Genomic DNA, 23,881 nt, shown 5'->3' on the forward strand with positions numbered 1-23,881 from the left:
AAGCACAATACAGTACTTGACATCATTAAAAGATTATGTGAGCTCAGACTGAGTCCTTTTATGGTGAAATTTGGTAAGAGTCACTGTGTTTTATTTATGTCATGCTAACTGATGACTAAGTGTCTGGATGAAAATGGAGGACTTTATGTGAAAATGAACTGGGTAGCAATATGTCAAATCATATCTAAAAGCCTTGAACTCTGTAGCCTGAATTATTTGATAATAGCCATCTAATGACCGCTGGGACCAATCACAAGCAGATTGTCTTGGAATTACAATACCCTCATTTTTCACAATGATGTAAGGAAACAATATGCTTTGCAATAAGCCATTTAATACTTGAAACTAATTTCTCTTTGGTTTTGTAATGTATTTCTGGATATATGTTTCCCTAATTTGTTTTATTTTGACTAATACGCATAAGGAGGCAGTTTTAAATGTTTTGATTGGGGTTGACCATATTGTTAAATAAAAATTTAAAAATCCACTACAGTGGGTATCCAAGAATGGATTGTATGTGAAAGGAAAATTATAGATCAGGAACATGATGGTGTTCCTTGCAGTTCCTAATGTCATAGTGATGTCTCCAGCCTCTTAGAGAAAATACTTTGTTAGCGCTATATTTTCTGACAATACACCAAGGAATGAAGAATATAAATATTGGGATGACCAAAATGTTCATTCGGCTTTTTCCATAACATCTTATGGAAAAATCCGAACAAACTTTTTAGCCAACCCAATGTCTAGAGAGCAACATTTAGGAGATTTAAGAGCCCTTAGGCAAAACCAGCATTGTAAATTATTCTCTAGCAGTATCCCTGGGAAGAACTTTGAAAGGAAAAAGTTTTACAATTCACTGTGATTTACCCAATATATCAGTTGGATTTTCTTATGACTCACACCATTGGCATGATTCTTTAGAGAGGGCAGAGTGATGCCTGTATAAATATCATTTGTTGGCTGATGGAAATAGTTTGTTAAGTAATAGGAAAAATGTTGACGGATATATGCTAGACTTTACTTTTCCTGACCCTTATAATCATCCATTGTGACAGAGATTGCTACTTGTGCCCGTTATCTGTTATCACCATTCTCACATTGTATTAGATTCTTAATTTTTAGTCAGACACATGGTTGCTCACAATAAATACAGCTGGGTGTGCAGTGGTCATCTCTTTGGCAGTGAGATGTTAATGGAGGGTGTACACACAACTTTCAGCAAGTGCTATTTAAGGGAGGGAGCGTGTCTTTCTTCTCTTCCTTCTTCCTGCAGGCTGATATGTAGAGATGATAGCCAGACTCTAAGCAGACATCATGAACCAAGATGTGACCTAGGGATTATATTAGTTATCTATTGTTGCGTAACAAATGACCGCACGATTTTAGCAGCGTAAAACAACAAACATTATGTTAAAGTTTCTGTGTTCAGGAATTCAAGAACAGCTTAGCTAGGTGGTTCTTGCTCAGTCTCTCTTGAGGTTGTAGTCAAGCTGTTGGCCAGAGCTACAGTCAACTGAAGACTCAAAGGGGCTGCAGGATCCATTTCCAAGATGGCTTATTCACATGGCTCTTGGCAGGAGGCATCGGTTCCATACTGGCTATTGACAATAGGACATTTCCATAGGACTGCTTGAGGGTTCACAAGACATGCCATATGGCTTCTTCGCAAGTGAGTAATCCAAGAGAAAGCATGGAGAAAGCTGCAGTGTCTTTTATTACCCTCTCTTTGTAAATGTCACATAATCACTTCTGCCATACTCTTCATTATAAATAGCTTACTAAATCTAGCCCACGTTCAAGGGGAGGGAAGTAGATGCCACTTATTTATTTACTTATGTGGCTGCATTGGGTCTTATTTGCAGTGTGTGGCATCCTTGCTGTGTGATGTGGGATCTTTTGTACATGAACTCCAGGTGGTGCTGGTGGTAAAGAACCTGCCCGCTAGTGCTGGAGACATTCTTGGGTTGGGAAGGCTTGATCCCTGGGTTGGGAAGATCCCTGGAAGAGGGCATGGCAGCCCACTGCAGTATTCTTGCCTGGAGAATCCCCATGGACAGAGGAGCCTGGTGGGCTACAGTCCATAGGGTCACAAAGAGTCAGACATGACTGAAGCGACTTAGCACACACATGTACTCTCTAGTGTCAGTGGCAAGCTTAGTTGCTCTGTGGCATGTGGAATTTAGTTTCCCAGAGTCCCTAGATGCCACTTCTTGAACAGAAGAGTATTGTGGTAGACAAAACCATTGCCTATGACCACTCCCACCCCCCAGCCAAAAATATCCTTATCTTAATTTCCAGAACCAGTGAATATGCTAGTTTTCATACGATAAACTTTTAAGGTTCTGGCAGGTGGGTGCAGAGACCTACTTGTCTTGCAGCCACCAAGATAAGTCTTCTTGTATTTACATAAGTCTTCTTGTATTTACTTCCATCTACCAAGGTGGAGTGGTCTGCCTCTTTCTTTGGTCTCTCCCTACCCTTCATGTAAGAGAGCTGGTTTCAGATTTCACCTGGGACGCTCTCAAGGTTGCAAACTAACAAGCATCAGCTCAAGTCCAGAGTCTTAGCCTTTAAATACGTCCAGTGGCAGATAGGCTTCTTGGGTGAATTCCTTATATACTTGAGTACAATTCTTCTCAGTCTGAAGTCCTGTGAACTAAAGGAAAAAGCTATATGCTTCCTTCATACAACAACCGATGTAAAATGGTGAGACAGGTGGGATAACTGCTAGTCACTCCTGTTCCAACAGGCAGAAAAGAGGAGATGCACAGATGTTCATAGCAATTCTGAAATTCATTCAGGTACAGGTCTGCAGATCACCTTCAAGGCCTCAGAACAATTCTCCATGGTTCGATGTTTTACCCTCTAGGCTGTCAGTTGTTATTGTTCAGTTGCTCAGTTGTGTCCGACTCTTTGCAAGCCCATGAACTGCAGCTCGCCAGGCTTCCCTGTCCTTCACTATCTCCTGGCATTTGCTCAAATTCACGTTCATTGAGTCGATGGTACCATCCAACCATCTCACTCTCTGTTTCCCCCTTCTCCTTCTGGCCTCAGTCTTTCCCAGCATCATGGTCTTTTTCAATGAGTTGACTCCTTGAATCAGGTGGTCAAAGTACTGGAGCTTTAGTTTCAGCATCAGCCCTTCCAATGAATATTCAGGGTTGATTTCCTTTCGGATTGACTGGTTTGATCTCCTTGCTGTCCAAGGGACTCTCAAGAGTCTTCCCCAGCACCATAGTTCGAAAGCCTATCAATTCTTGGGTACTCAGCTTTCTTTATGGTGCAACTCTCACATCCGTACATGACTACTGGAAAACCATAGCTTTGACTATATATATGAACCTTTGTCAACAAAGTAATCTCTGCTTTTTAATATGCTGTCTAGGTTGGTCATAGCTTGTCTTCCAGGGAGCAAGTGTCTTTTAATTTCTGGCTGCAGTCACCATCCACAGTGATTTTTGTCTTGCTTCAGTTCAGTTCAGTCCCTCAGTCGTGTCCAACTCTTTGTGACCCCATGAATCGCAGCACGCCAGGCCTCCCTGTCCATCACCAACTCCCTGAGTTCACTCAGACTCATGTCCATCGAGTCAGTGATGCCATCCAGCCATCTCATCCTCTGTCGTCCCCTTCTCCTCCTGCCCCCAATCCCTCCCAGCATCAGAGTCTTTTCCAATGAGTCAACTCTTCGCATGAGGTGGCCAAAGTACTGGAGTCTCAGTCTTGCTTCACTTCAGTTCAGTCGCTCGGTCATGTCCGACTCGCTTAGTCAACTATTATTCAGTTTTTTGTTACTGGCAAAGGAATCTAATCCTAATTAATATATACTTGGTGCCATTTGAGGTCTTTGAAACTGACTAATACAGTATCTAACGAGCTCTTCAATAGATTCAATGCTAAAAAACCTACACGTTTTCAAGATTTTTAAAATATTCACAGTCTGTTGATCAGCATACAGATGGAAGCCGTTGCAATTCTTACAAGTTAGAAATTGAATCTTTATGAATAAGTGGAAAATGGGATGAGTCACTAGGGAATGGAGAGTTTGCAAAAATAAAAAACCATGGTCTCAGCACTCAGATTACATATAGACTATTTAGAGAGATAAACTGTATACACTTTAAAAGTACTAAAGAATAATATTCCATTGTGTATATATATGTATATCACGTAATCTTTATCCATTCCTCTGCTGTTGGACATTTAGGTTGCTTCCATGTCCTGGCTATTGTAACTAGTGCTACAATGGACACTGGGGTGCATGCATCTTTTGAAATTATCATGTTCTCTGGGTATATGCCCAAGAGTGGGACTGCTGGGACATATGGCAGTTTGAACCATAAAATGGAACAAAATTATGCCATTTGCAGAGACGTGGATGGACCTAGCGATTGTCAGAGCAAAGTCAGTCAGAAAAACAAATATATATTAATGCATATATGTGAAAATGAGAAAAATGGTACACATGAACCTATCGACAAGGCAGAAATAGAGACACAGACGCAGAGGAAAAAAACGTATGGACACCAAGGGGAAAAAGGGAGGGTGGGATGAATTGGGAGGTTGGAATTGACATACATACACCACTATTTATAAAAAAGATAATTAATGAGAAGCTACTGTATAGCACAGGCAACTCTACTCAATGCTCTTGTGGTGACCTAAATGGGACAAAAATCCAAAAAAGTGGGGATACATGTATACGTACTGTTGACTCATTTTGCTGTCCAGCAGAAAATAACACAACACTGTAAAGAAACTATACTCCAATAAAATTTTTAAAAAAGAAGTACTAAAGAATGCCTACAGAGCAGAGTTTAAGACATAAATGAGCATAGCAGTATCACTGAAGGAATTAATTATGGTAACATACTACTACATACATTTTTGAATTATCATGATCCTGGGAAAACAGGCTTAGACACCATGGGTAATTTGCCCCACTGCATAAGGTAAATAAGTAAGACTTGAATTTGAACAGATCTGTCTCTAAAGCCCATGATGTTCACCACATGTAAATAATGGAAAGCTCAGGTTGGATCAATGTGAACAATTTTACCTATATGTTTGTAAAGAAAGATACTTTAAATTGTAGGGTTTTGGGGTTTTTAAAAACACCCTTTGCTTGAAGGCATTTACAACTATAGTTTAACAAAACTTAAAAATGATTAATTTCATCCAATTGGATTTACACGTTTTAGGGACTAACTGAGGAAAGCCAGGAACAGAGAACTAACGCTGCCTTATTTCTTTCACCAATTATCTGCACCCTGCATAAAAAGTTGATTTTCGTAGAAAAACAAAGGATCTCTTCCAAAAGCAGGGTTAGTCCTTTGAAGGGCAGGCTGGAACAAACTTCAGTAAGGTTGTGGGACAACAGCTTCGAGCCACTGTCCTCTAATAAGTAGGAGAAACAAAGTTGGATGGAACATTTTAGCAGAAAGGGAGGGCCGGAGGTATTCAAATCATGGGTAGAAGATAACATTGAAATGGGACCAGATGGGGTGGGACAGCACATCAGAGAATGAACGGAACTGCCAGAAGAGCAGAGAGCCTGCAGGATGGAGGGAGAAATTCAGGCCCTTGGTGTGCAGAGATGAGCCCCGCCACTCTTGTCCAGGCCGCCGAGCCCTGTCCGGGTGAGGTCACAGGCCCTTATGAAGGTCACAGGCCCTTGTGAGGTGGGGCAGACGGGTGTGGCCGTAGCGCTGTCCTGTCCGCGCTAAGGCGGCGGCGATCAGCCGCTCCCTTGAGCCCCGGAGCCCCTGCAAAGTGGCGGAGGCAGCAGGAGCCGAGGTTAGCCTGGGTCCCCCGATTGCTCAGCGCGGACGGCTCAGTGGGCGGAGATTCGAGCGCTGTCAGGTGACCCAGGGGCGGGGCCTCGCTGCAAAGGGGCTCGGGAAGGGAGGCGGAGCTAGAGCGCCGTGCTGAGCTAGGGCTGAGGGGCGGAGGGGGCTGCGTGCGGATGGGGAGACAGCTGAGGGAACGAGGGACAGATTGGGGAGCCATAGGGGGTGATGGTGGGACCTTCAGGGGACAGAGGTGGGGAGAGGAGACCTGCTGAGGCGATGGGAAGGAAGGGCCTCTGAGGCTGAGGGAGAGGAGAGTATCACGTGGTGTGAGGGACAAAGTAGAACAGTTCCCGAGCTGGGCGAAAGTTCCAGAAAGGGCAGTGAGGGATGAGCCGGACAGTCAAGTTGCAGAGTGAGGGGTGACTGGACCAGAGCCGGCGGCCCCTCAGCAATGGTGGTGGTTCTGGAAGGGTGGCAGTCACTGTGGTGGGGGACTTTAATGCTTCTTCTCAGACCTTTCGGCTTCCGTTGGAGCACTTGTTTCCGTCTTGCGGGATGATTTTCTTGTCTACTCGTTTGCTTACTTTATCCCTGCTGCTGCTAAGTTGCTTCAGTCATGTCCGACTCTGTGCGATCCCATAGACGGCAGCCTAGAGAAGTAAACTTCGCAAGAGCAGGGCCTGTTGGAATCCTCTACAGCGCTGGGTTCTGCATGAAGCGGATTTTCCTTAATGTTTGTTATAAACAAAGGCAGCTAGTGGGGGAGGTGTTGATACAAGTTTCATGTTAGTAGCAGTAGATGCAGTGACGCGGTTGTAAGATTGTAGTTAATGGACGTGTGCCGTCAACAAAACGGAAAGAGTGAGCGAGTGAGTGAGGCGTCTCGTGGGGGCGGTGTGAAAGGAAAGAGTGGAAGGTACTATGTGAGGGGTTGACATCCTTAGAAGCAGCCAGTTACTCTGTGAAGGTGGTGATAATTCACCAAGCGAGAAGGTGCAACGCTGAAAGCCCAATGTCAACCTAAAGGCACGAAACAAAATTAAGCCTTGTTTTGGACTTTCGGAGTCAGAATCTGTTTGTTTTCTGCCTCGGCTCTGCTCCTTGGTTTACTGAGAAGCAATGGAATTTTGTATATTATCCCTGGACTTTGGTTTCCCGGGTGGCTCAGTGGCAAGGAACCTGCCTGGCGATGCAAGAAATGTGGGTTAGATATCTGGGTGGGCAAGAGCCCCTAGCTCACAAAAGAGTTGGACACCACAGAGTGGCTAAATAACAACACAATATGAACTTGCGAGTCAGAGATCTGAAGTTTGCTAGTATGTATTTTCTTCTGTACTTTGTGTGGGCAAATCAATCTCTGTGTGTTAGTTTCATCATGTGTAAATAATTAAGGGGTTAGACTGGAAAGGTTTGTTCATTCTAGCAGTGTTACGGATTCTGTGATTTCATGTAACATTACCTGCCCCCAAGCCCTTAGTCATTTGTGTCCCCCCCCCATTTCCATTAAAATATTTATTTGACAATAGTTCACAGAAATAAGAGCAGTTTTTCTTTAATACAGGTAGGTATATTTATCTATTTATATTTCTCTTTTTACAAAATTGAAGCATATCAAATTGTTTTCCCTAAAACTGTAGTGCAAAAAGGAATACTAGGAAACAAATAAATACTGAAATATGTTCATCATTAAGTTATAACCAAGGGCCTTCTGAATCTCAGCAAGGTATATGATTTGGAGAAAGAACATGAGATTTGGAGCCAGGAGACCTGGCCTGCACTGTTTACTTGCTTTGTGTCATAGGCTTATTTCTTAGTAACTCTGAATCTCAGTTCTCCACCTTGAAAACAGGAATGATATTAATTAGTGTTTTGATTTTCTTAGCACACGTACCCAGCATTGGAATTGCTGGATTGTGTTATATTTTTCTGTGGGGAACTTCATATTGTTTTCCATAGTGGCTGTACCAATTTACAATCCCAGGAACAGTGTGCTTGGGTACCCTTTTCTCCACATGCTCACCAACATTTGTTATTTGTAAACTTTGATGATAGTCATTCTGACAGGTATGAGGTGACTGGGCTATAATCACTTCTTCCACTCTCCTAAATGACTATTTTATAATAATGCCACTCTCCGCAAAACTCCAGCTCACCGCCTCATCTTCATTCTCTGTTGATTACCTTGCTTGCTTTTTCACTAAGAAGACCAAAACAATCAGAGATGATTTCCACAATCTCCCATTACCAGATCTACTCACCTATTCTACAATGCAGTTATGCTCAATTACTCTGCGTTGTCTCTCACTTTTATGAATATGTTGTTAGCTAAGCCCAGATCCTCCCTTATGTCCTAAATCATGTTTCTTTTCTTCTACTTGAGAATATTGTTCCAGTAATTACCCCCTCCTATATGATCAGTTTTTGCTTCTCTGCTAGTTTATTTCCATCAGCATATGAATATGGCTTTATTCTTCCCCATCTTAAAACCTCATAGCCGTGCTTACCTCTCAGCTGCTACCTCATTTCTCTTTCCCTTTATAGAATAACTCCTAGACTTGTCTCATATTTCTGTCTGCCATTCTCTCTTCAACTCACTCCAAGGATATTATTTCCTTATCATAACACCCAGATGGCTCCTCTTAGGGTAGTTGGTGTCTTCTATGTTGCAGGATCTCGTGAATCATTTAGTACTCATCTTACTTGACTTAGTAGCAACATTTGTCACAGCTGATTACTCATTCTTTTGGACTACTTTTTTCACTTGGCTTTCAGGAACCCAAGACCCACCGGATTTTCTTACTTGTAGAATCCAGAGTGATCCTTTCAGAAAAGACTTTAGGTCATGCTATTTCCCTGCTCAAAATTCTCCTATGGCTTCCTGTCTTCTCAGAGTACAGGCCAAAATTCCTGCTATAATCCAGGAGCCCTTCATGATCTGCCTCCCTTCCTTCACCACTGTGATCCCCTCTCCCTCCTTTCTTTCCCCTTTGCAGTGTTTCAGCCTCATGGGTCTTCCTACCATTTGAGAACATTCAAACTCCTTCTGGCTTTGGAGCCTTTGTACTTACTTTTTTCTCTGACTGAAATGCACTTCCCTAAGTTATGCATTGGCTCCCCACTTTAACTCCTTCAGGTGTATACTCTTTAAGTCTCCTGCTCAGTAAAGTCTTCTTTGGCTATCACATCTACTCTTTGTATCTCTTCCCCAACACCGCATTTATTTTTATTTATTTTTTTTTTTAGTTTTTTATTTTTTTAATTTTAAAATCTTTAATTCTTACATGCGTTCCCAAACATGAACCCCCCTCCCACCTCCCTCCCCATAACATCTCTGTGGGTCATCCCCATGCACCAGCCCCAAGCATGCTGTATCCTGCGTCAGACATAGACTGGCGATTCAATTCTTACATGATAGTATACATGTAGAATGCCATTCTCCCAAATCATCCCGCCCTCTCCCTCTCCCTCTGAGTCCAAAAGTCTGTTATACACATCTGTGTCTTTTTTCCTGTCTTGCATACAGGGTCGTCATTGCCATCTTTCTAGAATCCATATATATGTGTTAGTATACTGTATTGGTGTTTTTCTTTCTGGCTTACTTCACTCTGTATAATCGGCTCCAGTTTCATCCATCTCATCAGAACTGATTCAAATGAATTCTTTTTAACGGCTGAGTAATACTCCATTGTGTATATGTACCACAGCTTTCTTATCCATTCATCTGCTGATGGACATCTAGGTTGTTTCCATGTCCTGGCTATTATAAACAGTGCTGCGATGAACATCCCAACACCGCATTTAATATTCCTTTCACTGTTTTACATTTTCCCCCTTAGTACTTGTCACAGATATTATGCTATATATTTTATTTATTTATTTTATTGTTTCTCTCCCTGGTTAGAATGTAAGCTCCGTGAGGGCAGTTTTTGTTTTTCTGTTTTGTTCACTGCTTTATCCCCAGAGCCTGGAAGAAAGCCTTGCACATAGAGAGTGTGCAGTGTATATGTGCTGAATTTATGGATGGAGGGATGGAATGGATTGGAGAAAAGGGATACAACTTTTTAAATTTTTCTTGGTTTGCCCTTGCAAGTTCACGTATCTGTCATAAGATTCAAAGAGCTGAGAAACAATTGTGTTGTCACGGTTATGGGGAAGAGACTTCCTGTGCTATCTTTTCTCTTAGCTTGGAGAGAGTTATGCGGTATCCAGTTTATACAGCAGCTTGAGACCTGCTAACTTTTTGATAATATGATCAATAATTATGAAACAGTTCTTCATTTCAAAGTTTGTCAGGCTTACTCTGCTTAATTAAGTACTTTGATGACCTAAGAGTTCTTGGTATGTAAGCTCAGAAGGGACTGAATTCCTTTCTTGCTCCCTCTCTCCCTGCCTTCCTACCTCCCTCCTTCCCTCCCTCCCTTCTTTCACTCTTTCTTTCCTCCTTCCTCCCCTCCCTCTCTTCTCTGCTTCTCTCCTCCCCTCCCTTCTTTCCTACCACCCTTTTTTCTTTCCTTCTTTTGCAATGCCTTTATAGCACTATGCTTGGTTCTGTGAGAAATAATTCAAAGAATGATGAGATACCAGCCCATTCTTTAGAAATGTAGACTTTAATTGGTGTAAGAGTTATACATATGATAATTAAATAAAAATACAAGGCAAATGATTAATGCAAGTTGAATAATGAAAACAATAAGAATACTGAAGACAGTAAGTGCTATGCTAAGAAGTTTAAAGGTGAAGATTAAACTGGTTAGAGAAGTTTTAGAGTGGTTTGCTGGGGAGACCTATAAGACCTCTAATGTCTTCTGAGATGCATATTTTTAATGTGGTTTCATTTTATTTTTAACACATTTTGAATTCCAGGAATTTTGGACATACCACATTCAACAGTAATTATAATTACATATTATAGAAATATTTAAAAATACTGTCTATTAGAATATTAATACAGTTAAACTTTACAATATGAAAAAGACACTAATAATTGCAACTAACAATGTAATATAGCTAGCAATGTAATAAACCATGACTCAGATATGAGTATTGGGTTGGTAGCTCAGACAGTAAAGAACCTGCCTGCAATGCAAGAGACCTGGGCTCAAACCCTGGGTCGGGAAAATCCCCTGGAGAAGTGAATGGCTACCCACTCAAGTATTCTTGTCTGCAGAATTCCATGGACAGAGGAGCCTGGTGGGTTACAGTTCCTGGGGTCACGAAGAGTCAGGCATGACTGAGCTACTAATGCACTTGGATCAGATATGATTAAAATATATTGTGAAAAATTTGGGAAATTTCTAAAGTTGGTTATCACATTTACATAGTGTGGAACTGGATAAAACTTTTTTTTTTGTTTGCAACAGTATTGTTTTGAGAGTCAGTGTTGTGTGATGCTGAAGACCTCAGGCTATAGGGTGCCTGAATTCAAAATCTGATACTACTATTTGTTGGCTGTGGAGTCTTGGGCAATTTGATCTAAGTTTTTATTTTCCTCATCTGTAAAATAGAGATAATGGTAATTCCTTGAAAGCTAATTGTGAGGAATAAATGAAATAATGCAGGTTGAAGTGTTTATCATAATATTTAATAGACAGTAAATATTAAATAATGTTAGCAATTACTACGTATGTTAGTTCTGCTTAACTGGGTTTGTTTTAATAAATAAATATTATTGAATTTTCTGCTTTTCATGCCATTCAAATTCGGATTTCTCTACTCCTTGTACCACAAAGTTAAGGGACTGGATGATCTCCTGTGATTTATGATATATTAACTGCTTTTTCTAGCTTTTGTATATGTATCTGAGTTAGGAAATGTGTATTAGGTTTTGTGCTATAAGTGAATATTACATTAGAATAATAGCTTCAGGTAGTTTAATTACTTACATCTCCTAAACAAGGATATGATTTTTTATTTTTCTTTTTTTGGCAGGAAATCATTTTGTGCTATTGTTCATTCACACTTGTTCATCGAGTCTTCAAGGGCAGAATTTACCTCTAAACAGAAAGATGGAAACTAAAGGTCATTTATTTTGCCAGGTATTTTTTAAAACAGTTTGTAAAGATTCCTTCTTTTTCTTCCTGAAAAATTTGTTTACATTACTTCACATCTATAATCAGTAAGCAGATTCATAGCAACATAGTCACACGATCTTGCTTAAAAACTGAGGTGACTTTTGAACTGTTTTAGTGGAAATATATTGAACTCTCATCCTAGCAACCCATGTAGTGTCAAGAGATCTGTAATGTATGATAAAACTTATTTGGGTGGGGAGGGACAGACACAATTTTTCTGGAGACCGAAGGATTTAAACCTACGTGAGAGATTGTGAACAATGTAATTAATAACATGGCAGTCTAACCAAAAGCTAAAAGATAATTTAAAACATGGGGCTTTGCTGGTGGCTCAGTGGTAAAGAATCTGCCTGCTAAAGCAGGAGATGCAGATTTGACCCCTGGGTGGGGGAGATCCCCTGGAGCAGGAAATTGCAACCCATTCTTGCCTGGAAGATTCCACAGACAGAGGAGCCTGGTGGGCTACAGTCCACGGAGTCCCAAAAGAGTCAAATATGACTTAGCCACTAAACAACAACAACAATTTAAAGGATACCAAGTGTCTCTAGTCTTCTTATCTGTGATTCAGGGGATATGCTTATCTATTGGCCAGTATCATGTCAATAAAAAACCAAATCTGGGCTTATTATTGAGAGACTTTGTTCAAAAGGATTATTGTAAGGGAGGAAAGAGACTACTGAAATAGGAGGAGGGGCGACTAACTGAAATAGGGACCACAAGATCTGCAAGCATCTCAAGGACTAGGCAAAACATTTTCTTTTTAAGTTTTATTTTATTATTTAAAATTTTTATTGTGTATTGGAGTATAGTTGATTGATGTTCTGTTAGTTTAAGGTGTACAACAAAGTGATTAAAAGAATGTTCTTTTATTGAGAGTGTGAACAAGGTTAGGTGCTAGAATCGGGTTTGATACCTGGGTGGGGAAGGGGATCCCTGGAGAAGGAAATGGCAGCCTTCTCCAGTATTCTTGCCTAGAAAATTACATGGACAGAGGAACCTGGCAGGCTGTAGTCCATGGAGTCACAAACAGTTGGACACTACTGAGTGAGCATGAAGAAGGCTAGGAAGAATTGGTTATGGGGAAATGGGATGATAGAGTAGCATGATCAGATAAAGAGATTAGAGAAAGAGGGCAGCCTGTTCTCTAGCGGGACTGCCTGCTCACTGGCTCAGGGTGGTGGTGGTGGTGTTCATTCGTTCAGTTGTATCCAACTCTTTGCGACCCCATGGACTGCAGCATGCCAGGCTTCCCTGTCCTTCACCATCTCCTAGAGCTTGTTCAGACTCATGTCCATTGAGTCAGTGATACCATCCAACCATCTCATCCTCTGTCGAGATGCTTCAGGGTGAGGGTAGGCCAAAGTTCAGGGGCTTGGAGGAAGGAGAGAAGCTTAACCAAACCTTGCTTAGTAAGTGTTTTGTCCTGATAAATTGGTGGGGATGAGACAAATCATTTGTGATTTGTCACAAATCATTTGTGAGGCAAAGAAAGGAAATTTTGAAGATGTTTGGCCTTGTCATAGGTAAATGGGGGGTAAATGAGAGGTATTTAGTAAGTCTTATCTAAATCATTTGAGGAATGGTGGTTCTTTGCAGCCAGCTGTTATCCAGAACACAAAGGAGTGAGGAAATTCTTTTAAATTTCACTGTTTTTTCAGAAGCACAAGGCTCAGGTGAAATTTAACATTGTCACTTGAGTCTTAATCTTTTAAATTTATTATCTTAGTGGATCTGGTGTCACCATATAATATAGGTACATGTTACATGTACCTATACAGTAATCCAAAATATAATTTCAGAACTTTTTGCTAATTACTGAAGGCTGGATATGTCTAGACCTTTAGGCTCAGACGGTAAAGAATCTGCCTGTAATGTGGGAGACATTCATTACATTCAGTCTTTGGGTAGGGAAGATCCCCTGGAGAAGGAAATGGCAACCCACTCCAGTATTCTTGCCTGGAGAATTCCATGGACAGAGGATTCTGGTGGGCTACAGTACAGTCCATGTGGTCGAAAAGAGTCGGACACAACTGAGTGACTAACTTTGGCTAATTACTGAGACATATATGTTGTTGATGGTTCCCTTATAAACTGATTTTGAAGATAAATTCTTAAATACTAAAAATTAACAATATCAAAATATCATACCAGTTTATTTCCTTAAGCTATCTAGTTTGTATTTTACAGATGGTTCACCTTTAACAGTAAAGTTTTAGAGATTCTTTTCTTCCTCTGTTACAGTTTCTACTCGCTATCTCTTTCTGTTCATCTGAACTTTGATAACAGATTTTTGTTCCCCTCCGTCTTAAAATTTTTTTTTAATTAATTTATTTCTGGCTATGCTGGGTCTTCATTGCTGCATGAGGGCTTCCCCTGGTTGTGGCAAGCAGGGGCTACTCTCTAGTTGTGGTGTGCAGGTTTCTCGTTACGGTGCTTCTGGTGTGGAGCATGGGCTCTAGGCGCTCAGGCTCGGTGGTTGTAGCACATGAGCTCTAGAGTGTGGGGGCTTCAGTAGTTGTGGCACACAGGTTTAGTTGCCCTGTGGCATATGGTATCTTCCCAGACCAGGGATTGAAGCCATGTCCCCTACACTGGCAGGCAGAACCCATGTCCCTGCACTGAACCACCAGGGAAGTGCTAGAATTGATTCTTGATGTTGTACATTCTATGGGATTGGACAAATGTGTGATGTCATGTAGCCACTATTAAAATGTTATATAGAATATTAATAGTTTCACTGCCCTAAAATCCTCTGTGCTTTGCCTATTAATCTCTTCTCACCCCACCTACTCCCACTAGCAACCACCGATCTTTTCATTATCCCCAAAGTTTTGCCTTTTCCAGAACGTCATATAGTTGGAATCATACAGTATGTAGCTTTTACAGATTGGCTGCTTTCGCTTAGAAGTAAACATTTAAGATTCTGCCATGTCTTTTCATGGCTTGCTAGCTCATTTCTTTTTAACACTGATGGCACCCCATTCCAGTACTCTTGCCTGGAAAACCCCATGGATGGAGGAGCCTGGTAGGCTGCAGACCATGGGGTCACTAAGAGTTGGACACGACTGAGCGACTTCACTTTGACTTTTCACTTTCATGCATTGGAGAAGGAAATGGCAACCCACTCTAGTATTCTTGCCTAGAGAATCCCAGGGATGGGGGAGGCTGGTGGGCTGCCGTCTATGGGGTCTCACAGAGTCGGACATGACTGAAGTGACTTAGCAGCAGTATTCCATGATCTGAATGTACCACAGTTTATCTATCCTTTGATGTACTGAAGAACATCTTAGTGTTTTTTTTTTTTATTACAAGTTTTGGCTATTATGAACAAAGCTATAAATGTCTATGTTCAGGTTTTTGTGTGGATATACGTTTTCAACTCCTCAGGGTAAATATGGAAAAGTACAATTGCTGAATTCTATGGTAAGAGTATGTTTAGTTTTATAAGACACTGTCAAATTGTCTTTCAAAATATCTATGCCATTTTACATTCCCACCAGCAATGAATGGGAGTTCCTCTTGCTTCACATTCTTGTCATCAGTTGGTATTGTCTATGTTTTTGATTTTGGCCATTCTAATAGATGTGCAGTGGTATCTTGACATTTCAATTTGTGATTCCCTAATGATGTGATGTTGAACATCTTTTCATGTGCCTGTTTGCCATCTGTATATCTTCTTTGGTGAGGTGTCTGTTAAGATCTTTTGCCTATTTTTTAATTAGGTTGTTCTTTTTCTTGTTGAGCTTTAAGAGTTCTTTGTATAGTTTTGAATATACAAAATAAACATACTATGAATACAGTCCCTTATCAGAAATGTCTTTTGCAAATATTTTCTCCCAGCCTATGGGTTGTCCTTCCATCCTCTTGACAGTGTCTTTTGCAAAGCAGAAGTTTTAGTTAATGAAGTTAAGTTTAATGGTGCCATAAGAACTAGATTCAGTGAGTGTAGATATATTCATGAATGCTGCACATTTGTAGCTGCATAGTGCACTAAGAAAAGTTGGAGTCATTTAGAATATATGCCTAATCCAAATTAATGCATTAAGTAGCTCTTTTCAACAAAATTCTTTTTGGTAGCACCATTTTGGAGAGAGTATTGATCTGGAGTGAATGATTTGACTCAGAATGTCATATTTAATTTATGTATGCAGAGAGAACATGGCTGACAGTATCTTTTGATTGCTCTCCAGGGGGAAGAAAATACTGATTCATCAGATGATGACCGTAATTCTTCTGCAGCTGACTTATTATCAAGAGATATTGACAGCAAAAGGTACATAAAGTTTTCTAAAACAACAGAGAAGAGAATTTCACCTGAAATTAGGGGTTTGAGCCCAGAACACACAAAAAAGTAAGTTGAACTGTGAACTTACTTAATTGAATTATACTTTTGCCAGTTTAAGAGAACCGAAAATGTAACTCATGTGTTCTCGTAATGTACTAAATATAGAGGATCATGCATATTGCTGAGCATTCTTTTAGGAGCATGGTTTTAATTCCTAATTAACTTCTCATATTTTTCTCACTTCTCTCACAGCCATGTGGAGGCCTATAAGCTATCATAGTTTTCCAGTAATGAGGCCATTATCCATATATCTGTCTGTTTTTTTTTTTTTTGACAAAATTGTAATTTATTTAAATATACGGTGTGGTGATTTAATGTATATATTCATTGTGAAATGACTACCCCCATTGAATTAGTTAACACATTCATCACCTCACATATTTACATCATCATTATTATTTTGGTGAGAATAGAAGTTCTGATCACAGCAAATTTTAGTTCTGCAGTACAGGATTACTAACTAGTCACCTTGTGACTTTAAAAAAAAATAATGTATAAGTGATATAGCATTTGTCTTTCTCTGTTTGACTTATTTCACTTTGCATAATGCCATCAAGGTCCATCCATGTTATTTCCTTCTTTCTCATGGCTAAATAGTATTCCATTGTTTCTATTTACCACATCTTTATTTGGAGAAGGAAATGGCAGTCCACTCCAGTACTCTTGCCTGGAGAATTTCAAGGACAGAGGAGCCTGGCGGGCTATAGTCCATGGGATCTCAAAGAGTCGTACATGACTGTGTAACCAACTTTCACTTTCACTTTTCTTTAACTATTAATCTGTTGACAGACACTTATATAGTTTTCATATCTTAGCTATTGTGGATAATACTGCACTGAACATGGGAATGCATATATCTCTGAGATCTTGTTTTCATTTCTTTTGGATATATACCCAGAAATAGAACTGCTGGATCATTTTATGGTTCTGTGTTTAATTTTTAAAAACTTTTATTTATTATTTATTTCTGGCTGTACTGGGTCTTTGTTGGTACGTGGGCTTTTCTCTAGTTGCAGTGTATAGGTTTCTATTTAGAATGGCTTTTCTTGTTGTGGAACATGCATTCTAGAGTGTGTGGGCTTCAGTAGTTGCAGCACGTGGGCTCAGTGGTTGTGGTTCCCTGGCTCTAGAGCAAAGGCTTAATAGTTGTGGCACATGAACTTAGTTGCTCTGTGGCATGTGGGATCTTCCTGACCCAGGGATCGAACCCCTGTCTCCAGCATTGGCAGGCAGATTCTTTATCACTGAGCCACCAGGGAAGCCCTGTGTTTAAATTTTTTTAAGGAACCTCTCCATACTGTTTTCTATAGTGACTGTACCAACTAATATTCCCACCAACAGTGTACAGGGTTCTCATTTATCTACATCCTTGCCAACTCTAGTTATCTCCTGTCTTTGTAATGATGACCATTCTAACAGGTGTGAGGTGATACCTCACAGTGATTTTGATGTTAATTTCCCTGATGATGAGTGATGTCGAGCACCTTTTCATGTATTTGTTGGTCATTGGTGTGTCTTCTTTGGAGAAATGTCTATTCAAGTCTTTGCCCATTTTTAATTGGGTCATTTCGTCATTTGCTTTTGGGTTATATGAGTTGCTTATGTATTTTGAACATTAACTCATCAGATATATGGTTTGCAAATATTTTCTCTCATTCCCTAGGTTACCTTTTCATTTTGCCAATATTTTCCTTTGCTGAGGAGAAACTTTTTAGTTTGATATAGTCCCACTTGTTTATTTTGCTTTTATTTTTGGTATCAATTGAAAAATCATTGCTAAGACTGATGTCAAAGACATTTGTTTTCTTCTAGGAGTTACATAGTTTCTTTACCAAGATTGTTTTAGCTTTTTGAAGTCTTCTGTAGTTCCATACAGATTTTAGGATTGTTTGTTTTATTTCTGTGAAAAGTGGCATTGGAATTTGGATGAGAATTGCTTCGAATTCATAGTTGACTTTAGATAGTAATGACATTTTAACAATATTAGTACTTCCAAACCATGAACACAGAATATCTTGCCATTATTTGTAATCTTCTTCAATGTCTTTCATCAGTGTTTGTAGTTTTCAGTGTACAGATCTTTCACCTCCTTGGTTAAATTTATTCCTAAGTGTTTTATTCCTTTTGATTATGTAAATAAAGTTGTTTTCTTAATTTCTCTTTCTGATACTTCATTGTTAGTGGATAGAAGTGCAGTTGATTTTGTATATTAATTTTATATTTTGCAACTTTATTGAATTTGTGTGTTAGTTATAGCAGTTTTTTTTTTTTGGTGGAGTCTTTAAGGTTTTTCTGTGTATAAAATCATGCTGTCTGAAAACACAATTTAACTTCCTATTCTGATTTGAATATCTTTCTTTTTTTTCTTGCCTAATTGCTCTGGCTAGGACTTCCAGTTAAATAAAAGTGGTGAGACAGGGCACCCTTGTCTTGTTTCTGATCTTAGAGCAAAAGCTTTCAACTTTTCGCTTTCAACATCACAGTATGATGTTAGCTCTGGGCTTGTCATATATGGCTTTATTATGTTGAGGTACATTCCTTCTAAACCTATTTTGTTGAGCATTTTTATCATAAATACATATTGAGTTTTGTCAAATTTCTCCATCCATTGAGATGATCATGTAATTATTATCCTTCATTTTATTAATGTGGTTGTGTTAGGAAAAGCCTAAGTTCTCCTGTTTATCTCCTTTACTTTCATGCTACCACACTAACACTTCTGACACCAGATGTGTGGATTTCCCCCCACACCAAGAAATTCTGTGATACCAGCTGGGTATCTTACAATTTAACTAAATTCTGTTGCTATCTAGCTGCAGATAGTGCCAGATCCCACAGGTTAAGGGTTCAGAGCCATGAGACTGCCCCACCCCCATTTCATCTTACAGTCTCAAGTGGTAGGTCCTCAGGTTACTTCTGTCTGACTTGGCTATAAATCAGAGGTCCCTATGACCCCTCCTCAGGTTTGATTAATTTCTAGAAGAGCTCAGAAAGCTCAGGGAAACACTTAACTTACATTTACCAGTTTATTAAAAAAACATGATAGAAGATACAGATGAATAGCCAGATAAAGAGATACATTGGGAGAGGTCTGGGAGGGTCTCAGATGAAGGAGCTCTGTCCTCATGGAGTTGGAGTGTATCATCTTCCCAGTATGGGGATATGTTCAAGAACCTATAAAGCTCTCCAGAGAGGGTAGAGGACTGTAAATGGAGTTAATAATTGGTCATGCCTACATGGGGGGAGGCCTCTAAAAAACTTCCAATAGTATGGAGTTCAGAGATCTTTCAGGTTGGTGAACACATCCACATACCAGGAAGGGTAATGCACCCTAACTCCATGGGAACTTAATTTCCTGCAACTATGATCCTTCAAGACCTTATCTTATATATCTCTTCATCTGGCTATTCATCTGTATCATTTTTCATGTCCTTTAATAAACTGGTAAGCATATGTAACTGTTCTGAGTTCTTGAGTCCCTCAAGCAAAATAATGAAACCTAAGGTATGGCTTGTGAGAACCTCTGATTTATAGCCAGTTGGTCAGAAGCCCAGGTGAAAGATGGGCCTGCAGTTGATATCTGAGGTAGGGTGGGGAAGTCTTGTGGAACTGAGCCTTTACCCTGTGGAATCTGAAAGTATTTCCAGGAAGAGTTGACTCATTGGAAAAGACTCTGATGCTGGGAGGGATCGGGGGCAGGAGGAGAAGGGGACAACCGAGGATGAGATGGCTGGATGGCATCACGGACTCGATGGATGTGAGTCTGAATGAGCTCCGGAAGATGGTGATGGACAGGGAGGCCTGGCGTGCTGTAATTCATGGGGTCGCAGAGTTGGACACAACTGAGCGACTGAACTGAACTGAACTGAGTGTCAGGATTGAGTTAACTTATAGGACACCATCTGGTGTCACAGAGAATTGCTTAGTGGGGGCAACCCCACACACATTTGGGGTCAGATGTGAGTGTAATGGTAGTGTGACACTAAAGGAGAAAAAGAAGGAAGATTGATTTTTCCCTGCATAGTTGTGTATCACATTTATTGATTTTCCTATCTTGAACCATCCTTGTGTCCTGGGAATAAATCCCATTGATCATGGTAACTCATCTTTTTAATGTACAGTTGAACATGGTTTACAGATACTTTGTTGAGAGCTTTTGCATCTGTGTTCATCAGGAATATTAGCCTGATATTCTTTTCTTGTAGTGTCCTTGTCTGGCTTTGATATTGGTAACACATGCTCCATTGCTTCAGTCGTGTCCTACTCTTTGCAACCCTATGAACTGTAGCCTGCCAGGCTCCTCTGTCCATAGGATTTTCCAAGCAAGAAAACTGGAGTGGGTTGTCATGCCTTTCTCCAGGGAATCTTCCCTGACCTCAGGATCAAATGCACATCTCCAGCTTCTCCTGCATTGCAGACGGATTGTTTACTGCTGAGCCACTGGGGAAGCCCATTGGTAATGCTGTCTTCATAAAATGAGTTTGAAAGTATTCCCTCCTCTTCAGTTTTTGGAAAGAGTTTGAGAAGAATTGGCATTAATTCTTCTTTAAATCTTTAGTAGAATGCACGAGGAAGGCTAACTGATTCTGGACTTTGTTGAAAGGTTTTGATTACTGATTTAATATCTTTACTGATAATTGGTCTGTTCAGATTTTGTACTTCTTCATAATTCAATCTTAGTAGGCTGTATTATTTTAGGAATTTATCTATTTCTTCTAGCTTATATAATTTATTGATATATAATTGTTCATAGGAGTTTCTTATGATCTTTACTATTTCTCTGTTATCAGTTGTAATACCTCCTTTTTCATTTCTTATTTCACTTATTTGAGTTTATCTCTCAGCACCCCCTACCCCATTTTGTTTTTGATGTCACAGTTTACATCTTTTTATATTATATATCTATAAGCAAATTGTTGTGGTTATAGTTATTATTAATACTTTGGTCTTTTCACATTTATACTAAAATTGTATGTGATTTACCTCCACCATTACAATAGTGGTACACCATTATACACCTTGGATTTCCCAGGTGGCTCAGTGGTAAAGAATCCATTTGCCAGTGTAGGAGATGAGAAGACCTGGGTTCAGTCCTTGGGTTGGGAAGATTCCCTGGAGGAGGAAGTGGCAACCCACTCCGGTATTCTTGCCTGGAGCATCCCATGGACAGAGGAGTCTGGTGGGCTACAGTCCATACGATTGCAAAGAGTCAGATGTGAATGAGTAACTGAAAGAAGTCAGAAAGTGAAGTCACTCAGTCGTGTCTGACTGTTTGTGACCCCGTGGAGTGTAGCCCACCAGGCTCCTCCGCCCATGGGATTTTCCAGGCAAGAGTACTGGAGTGGGTTGCCATTTCCTTCCCCAGGGAATCTTCCCAACCCAGGGATCGAACCCAGGTCTCCTGCACTGTAGGCAAATACTTTACCATTTGAGCCACCAGGGAAGATGAGTGACTGAGTACATTACAATATTAGAGTATTCTGAATTTGACTATATATATATATATATATATATATATATATATTTACCTTTACCAGTAAAATTTGTATTTTCTTATGTTTTCATGGTACTAATTAGCATACTTTCTTATTAGCTTGCAGAACTCCCTTCAACATTTCTTATAAGGTCAGTCTAGTGGTGATGAACTCCTTCAGCTTCTGTTTGCCTATAAAATTCTTTATCTCTCCTTCAGTTCTGAATACAGCTTTATGGGGTAGAGTATTCTTGGTTTTTCTCTTTTTTTCTTTCTTTTCTTTTTTTTTCTTTTTGAATATATCATCTCTCTCCCTCCTGGCCTGCAAGATTCTTGCTGACAAATTTGCTGATAATTAGGTGGGAGTTCCCACTATTCCACTGAGTTAGAGGAAAAAGATGAGACAATTATTTCTAGGCCACCACAATAAGGGGCTTCCCTGGTGCTGCTAGTGGTAAAGAATCTACCTGCCAATACAGGAGACCTAAGAGATGAAGGTTCAGTCTCTGGGTTAGGATGGTCCCTTGGAGGAGGGCATGGCAACCCACTCCAGTATTTTTTCCTGGAGAATCCCATGGACAGAAAAGCCTGGTGGGTTACAGTCCATAGGGTTGCAAAGAGTCAGATGTGACTGAGGTGATCTAGCATGTGTGCACAGCACACCACAATAAAGCTTGTTATCTAGGAAGAAATGGAACATAGTAGGAGTGTTTCTTTCCTTTCTTTCATTAGTATTGTTTAAAATGGTTAATACCTGGGGAGACACAATGCACCTAAGGAATGCAATATGAAAGAAATGTTTTTAGTTATTTGTTATTTATATCAAATCATTCCTATTCCCTAAAATATTTGAGTTATCTTGTAATTGAAAGAACACAGTTATACTTTTAAAAATGATAAAACATAAAAGGTGATGTAATGAGATAAAAGTCATAATTATTCTAGAAATATGAAAATCAGTTTCAGTAAGGATATATGGAAGGAGATGGGGGATATAAAGCAGCAGTATGCTGTAGGTTGTGATTAATTCATGTGTCATGAAATCAACTTAAGAGGTAGCTACTAGTAGTTTTCTAAAAAGAAATTAGACTAGAATCGAAGACATTATAGTGCTTTTCATATAATAAGGATAAGTATTCTTTTGTGAAATTGTTTCATTTCTCTCTTTCTTTGTATATGGGTGTTACATCTCAATAGGATATGTATTTTATACCCTGGGACATAGTCAAAGTAAAGTCACTGTCTTGTGAGGGGGGTACTGTCAAGGGGACTGACCACAGGGCATCTTCAGTGGGGATAAGAGCAAGGTAATAGGGCTCTCAGGGTAGAAGTTTAGGGATTGGATTTAAAGGGGTATAATGTCAAAAGGGGGCTTCCCACCTGGTGCAGTGTAAAGAATCTGCCTGCCAATGCAGGAGATTCAGGAGACATCAGTTTGATCCCTGGGTCTGGAAAATCTTTTGGAGGAGGAAATGGCAACCCACTTCAGTATTCTTGCATGGAAAATTGCTTGGACAGAGGAGCCTGATGGGCTGTAGTCCATGGTTCACAAAGAGTCAGACACAATTGGGCAACTGAGCTTGCTCTCAATGTCAAAAGATCAAGGTACCTACTAAGAAAGGGGAGTAGGCTGCATGATAAAAATTTCCCTTATTTCACGGTTTTGCTTAGTGTTAAATTTATCTAAAGATGTTGTAGACTCAATCCAGTCATTTTTCTATGTATCACCTAAGCAGCCCTTGCATAGCAGATTACTCTAAAAGAAAGGAATCATTTCTGCTAAAGAGTTTTTAGTTTTACATACAAGGAAGAATAAGGTGTTACTTCTAAAGTACTAAATTACAGCTCAGTTGATATGAGTTCTGGGTAGAAATAAGCCAATGAGGTATTGCCATAATGGTTCTCAATTTATTCTCTGTGTTAGAATCTAGTATCTTAAAAAAAAAAAACAAACCCTAGTATCTTTAAAAAATTCCAAATATCAGCTCAGTCTCCAAAATAATTAAATCACAATTTTTGGGGATTGGACGCAGGCATCAGAATTTTTTGAAGCTCTCAGGTGATTCCATTGTGCAGACAAGTTTGGGATCTAGTTTATCTCAGAATCATTCTTGGTCTACAAGATCCAAGAGCACAAAATAAATTTAGGATTGTCCTTGAAATTGAGATCTTCTTTGGATTACTTAAAGCAAAGAAGAAATTT

At 39.8% G+C, this 23,881-nt stretch overlaps 1 protein-coding gene across 1 annotated transcript in view; it reads left to right on the forward strand.

Moving 5' to 3' along the window:
* The window catches only part of EFCAB13 (EF-hand calcium binding domain 13), a 110,200-nt gene continuing 98,113 nt past the window's right edge, over positions 11,795–23,881 (forward strand). The window contains exons 1-2 of the mRNA XM_018064016.1: positions 11,795–11,824; positions 16,051–16,211. Of these exons, the coding sequence (XP_017919505.1) occupies positions 11,795–11,824; positions 16,051–16,211 (191 nt within the window). The remainder of the gene's footprint in view (positions 11,825–16,050; positions 16,212–23,881) is intronic.

This window comes from Capra hircus, chromosome 19, assembly GCF_001704415.2.
Source record: "Capra hircus breed San Clemente chromosome 19, ASM170441v1, whole genome shotgun sequence".
Lineage (NCBI taxonomy): Eukaryota > Metazoa > Chordata > Mammalia > Artiodactyla > Bovidae > Capra > Capra hircus.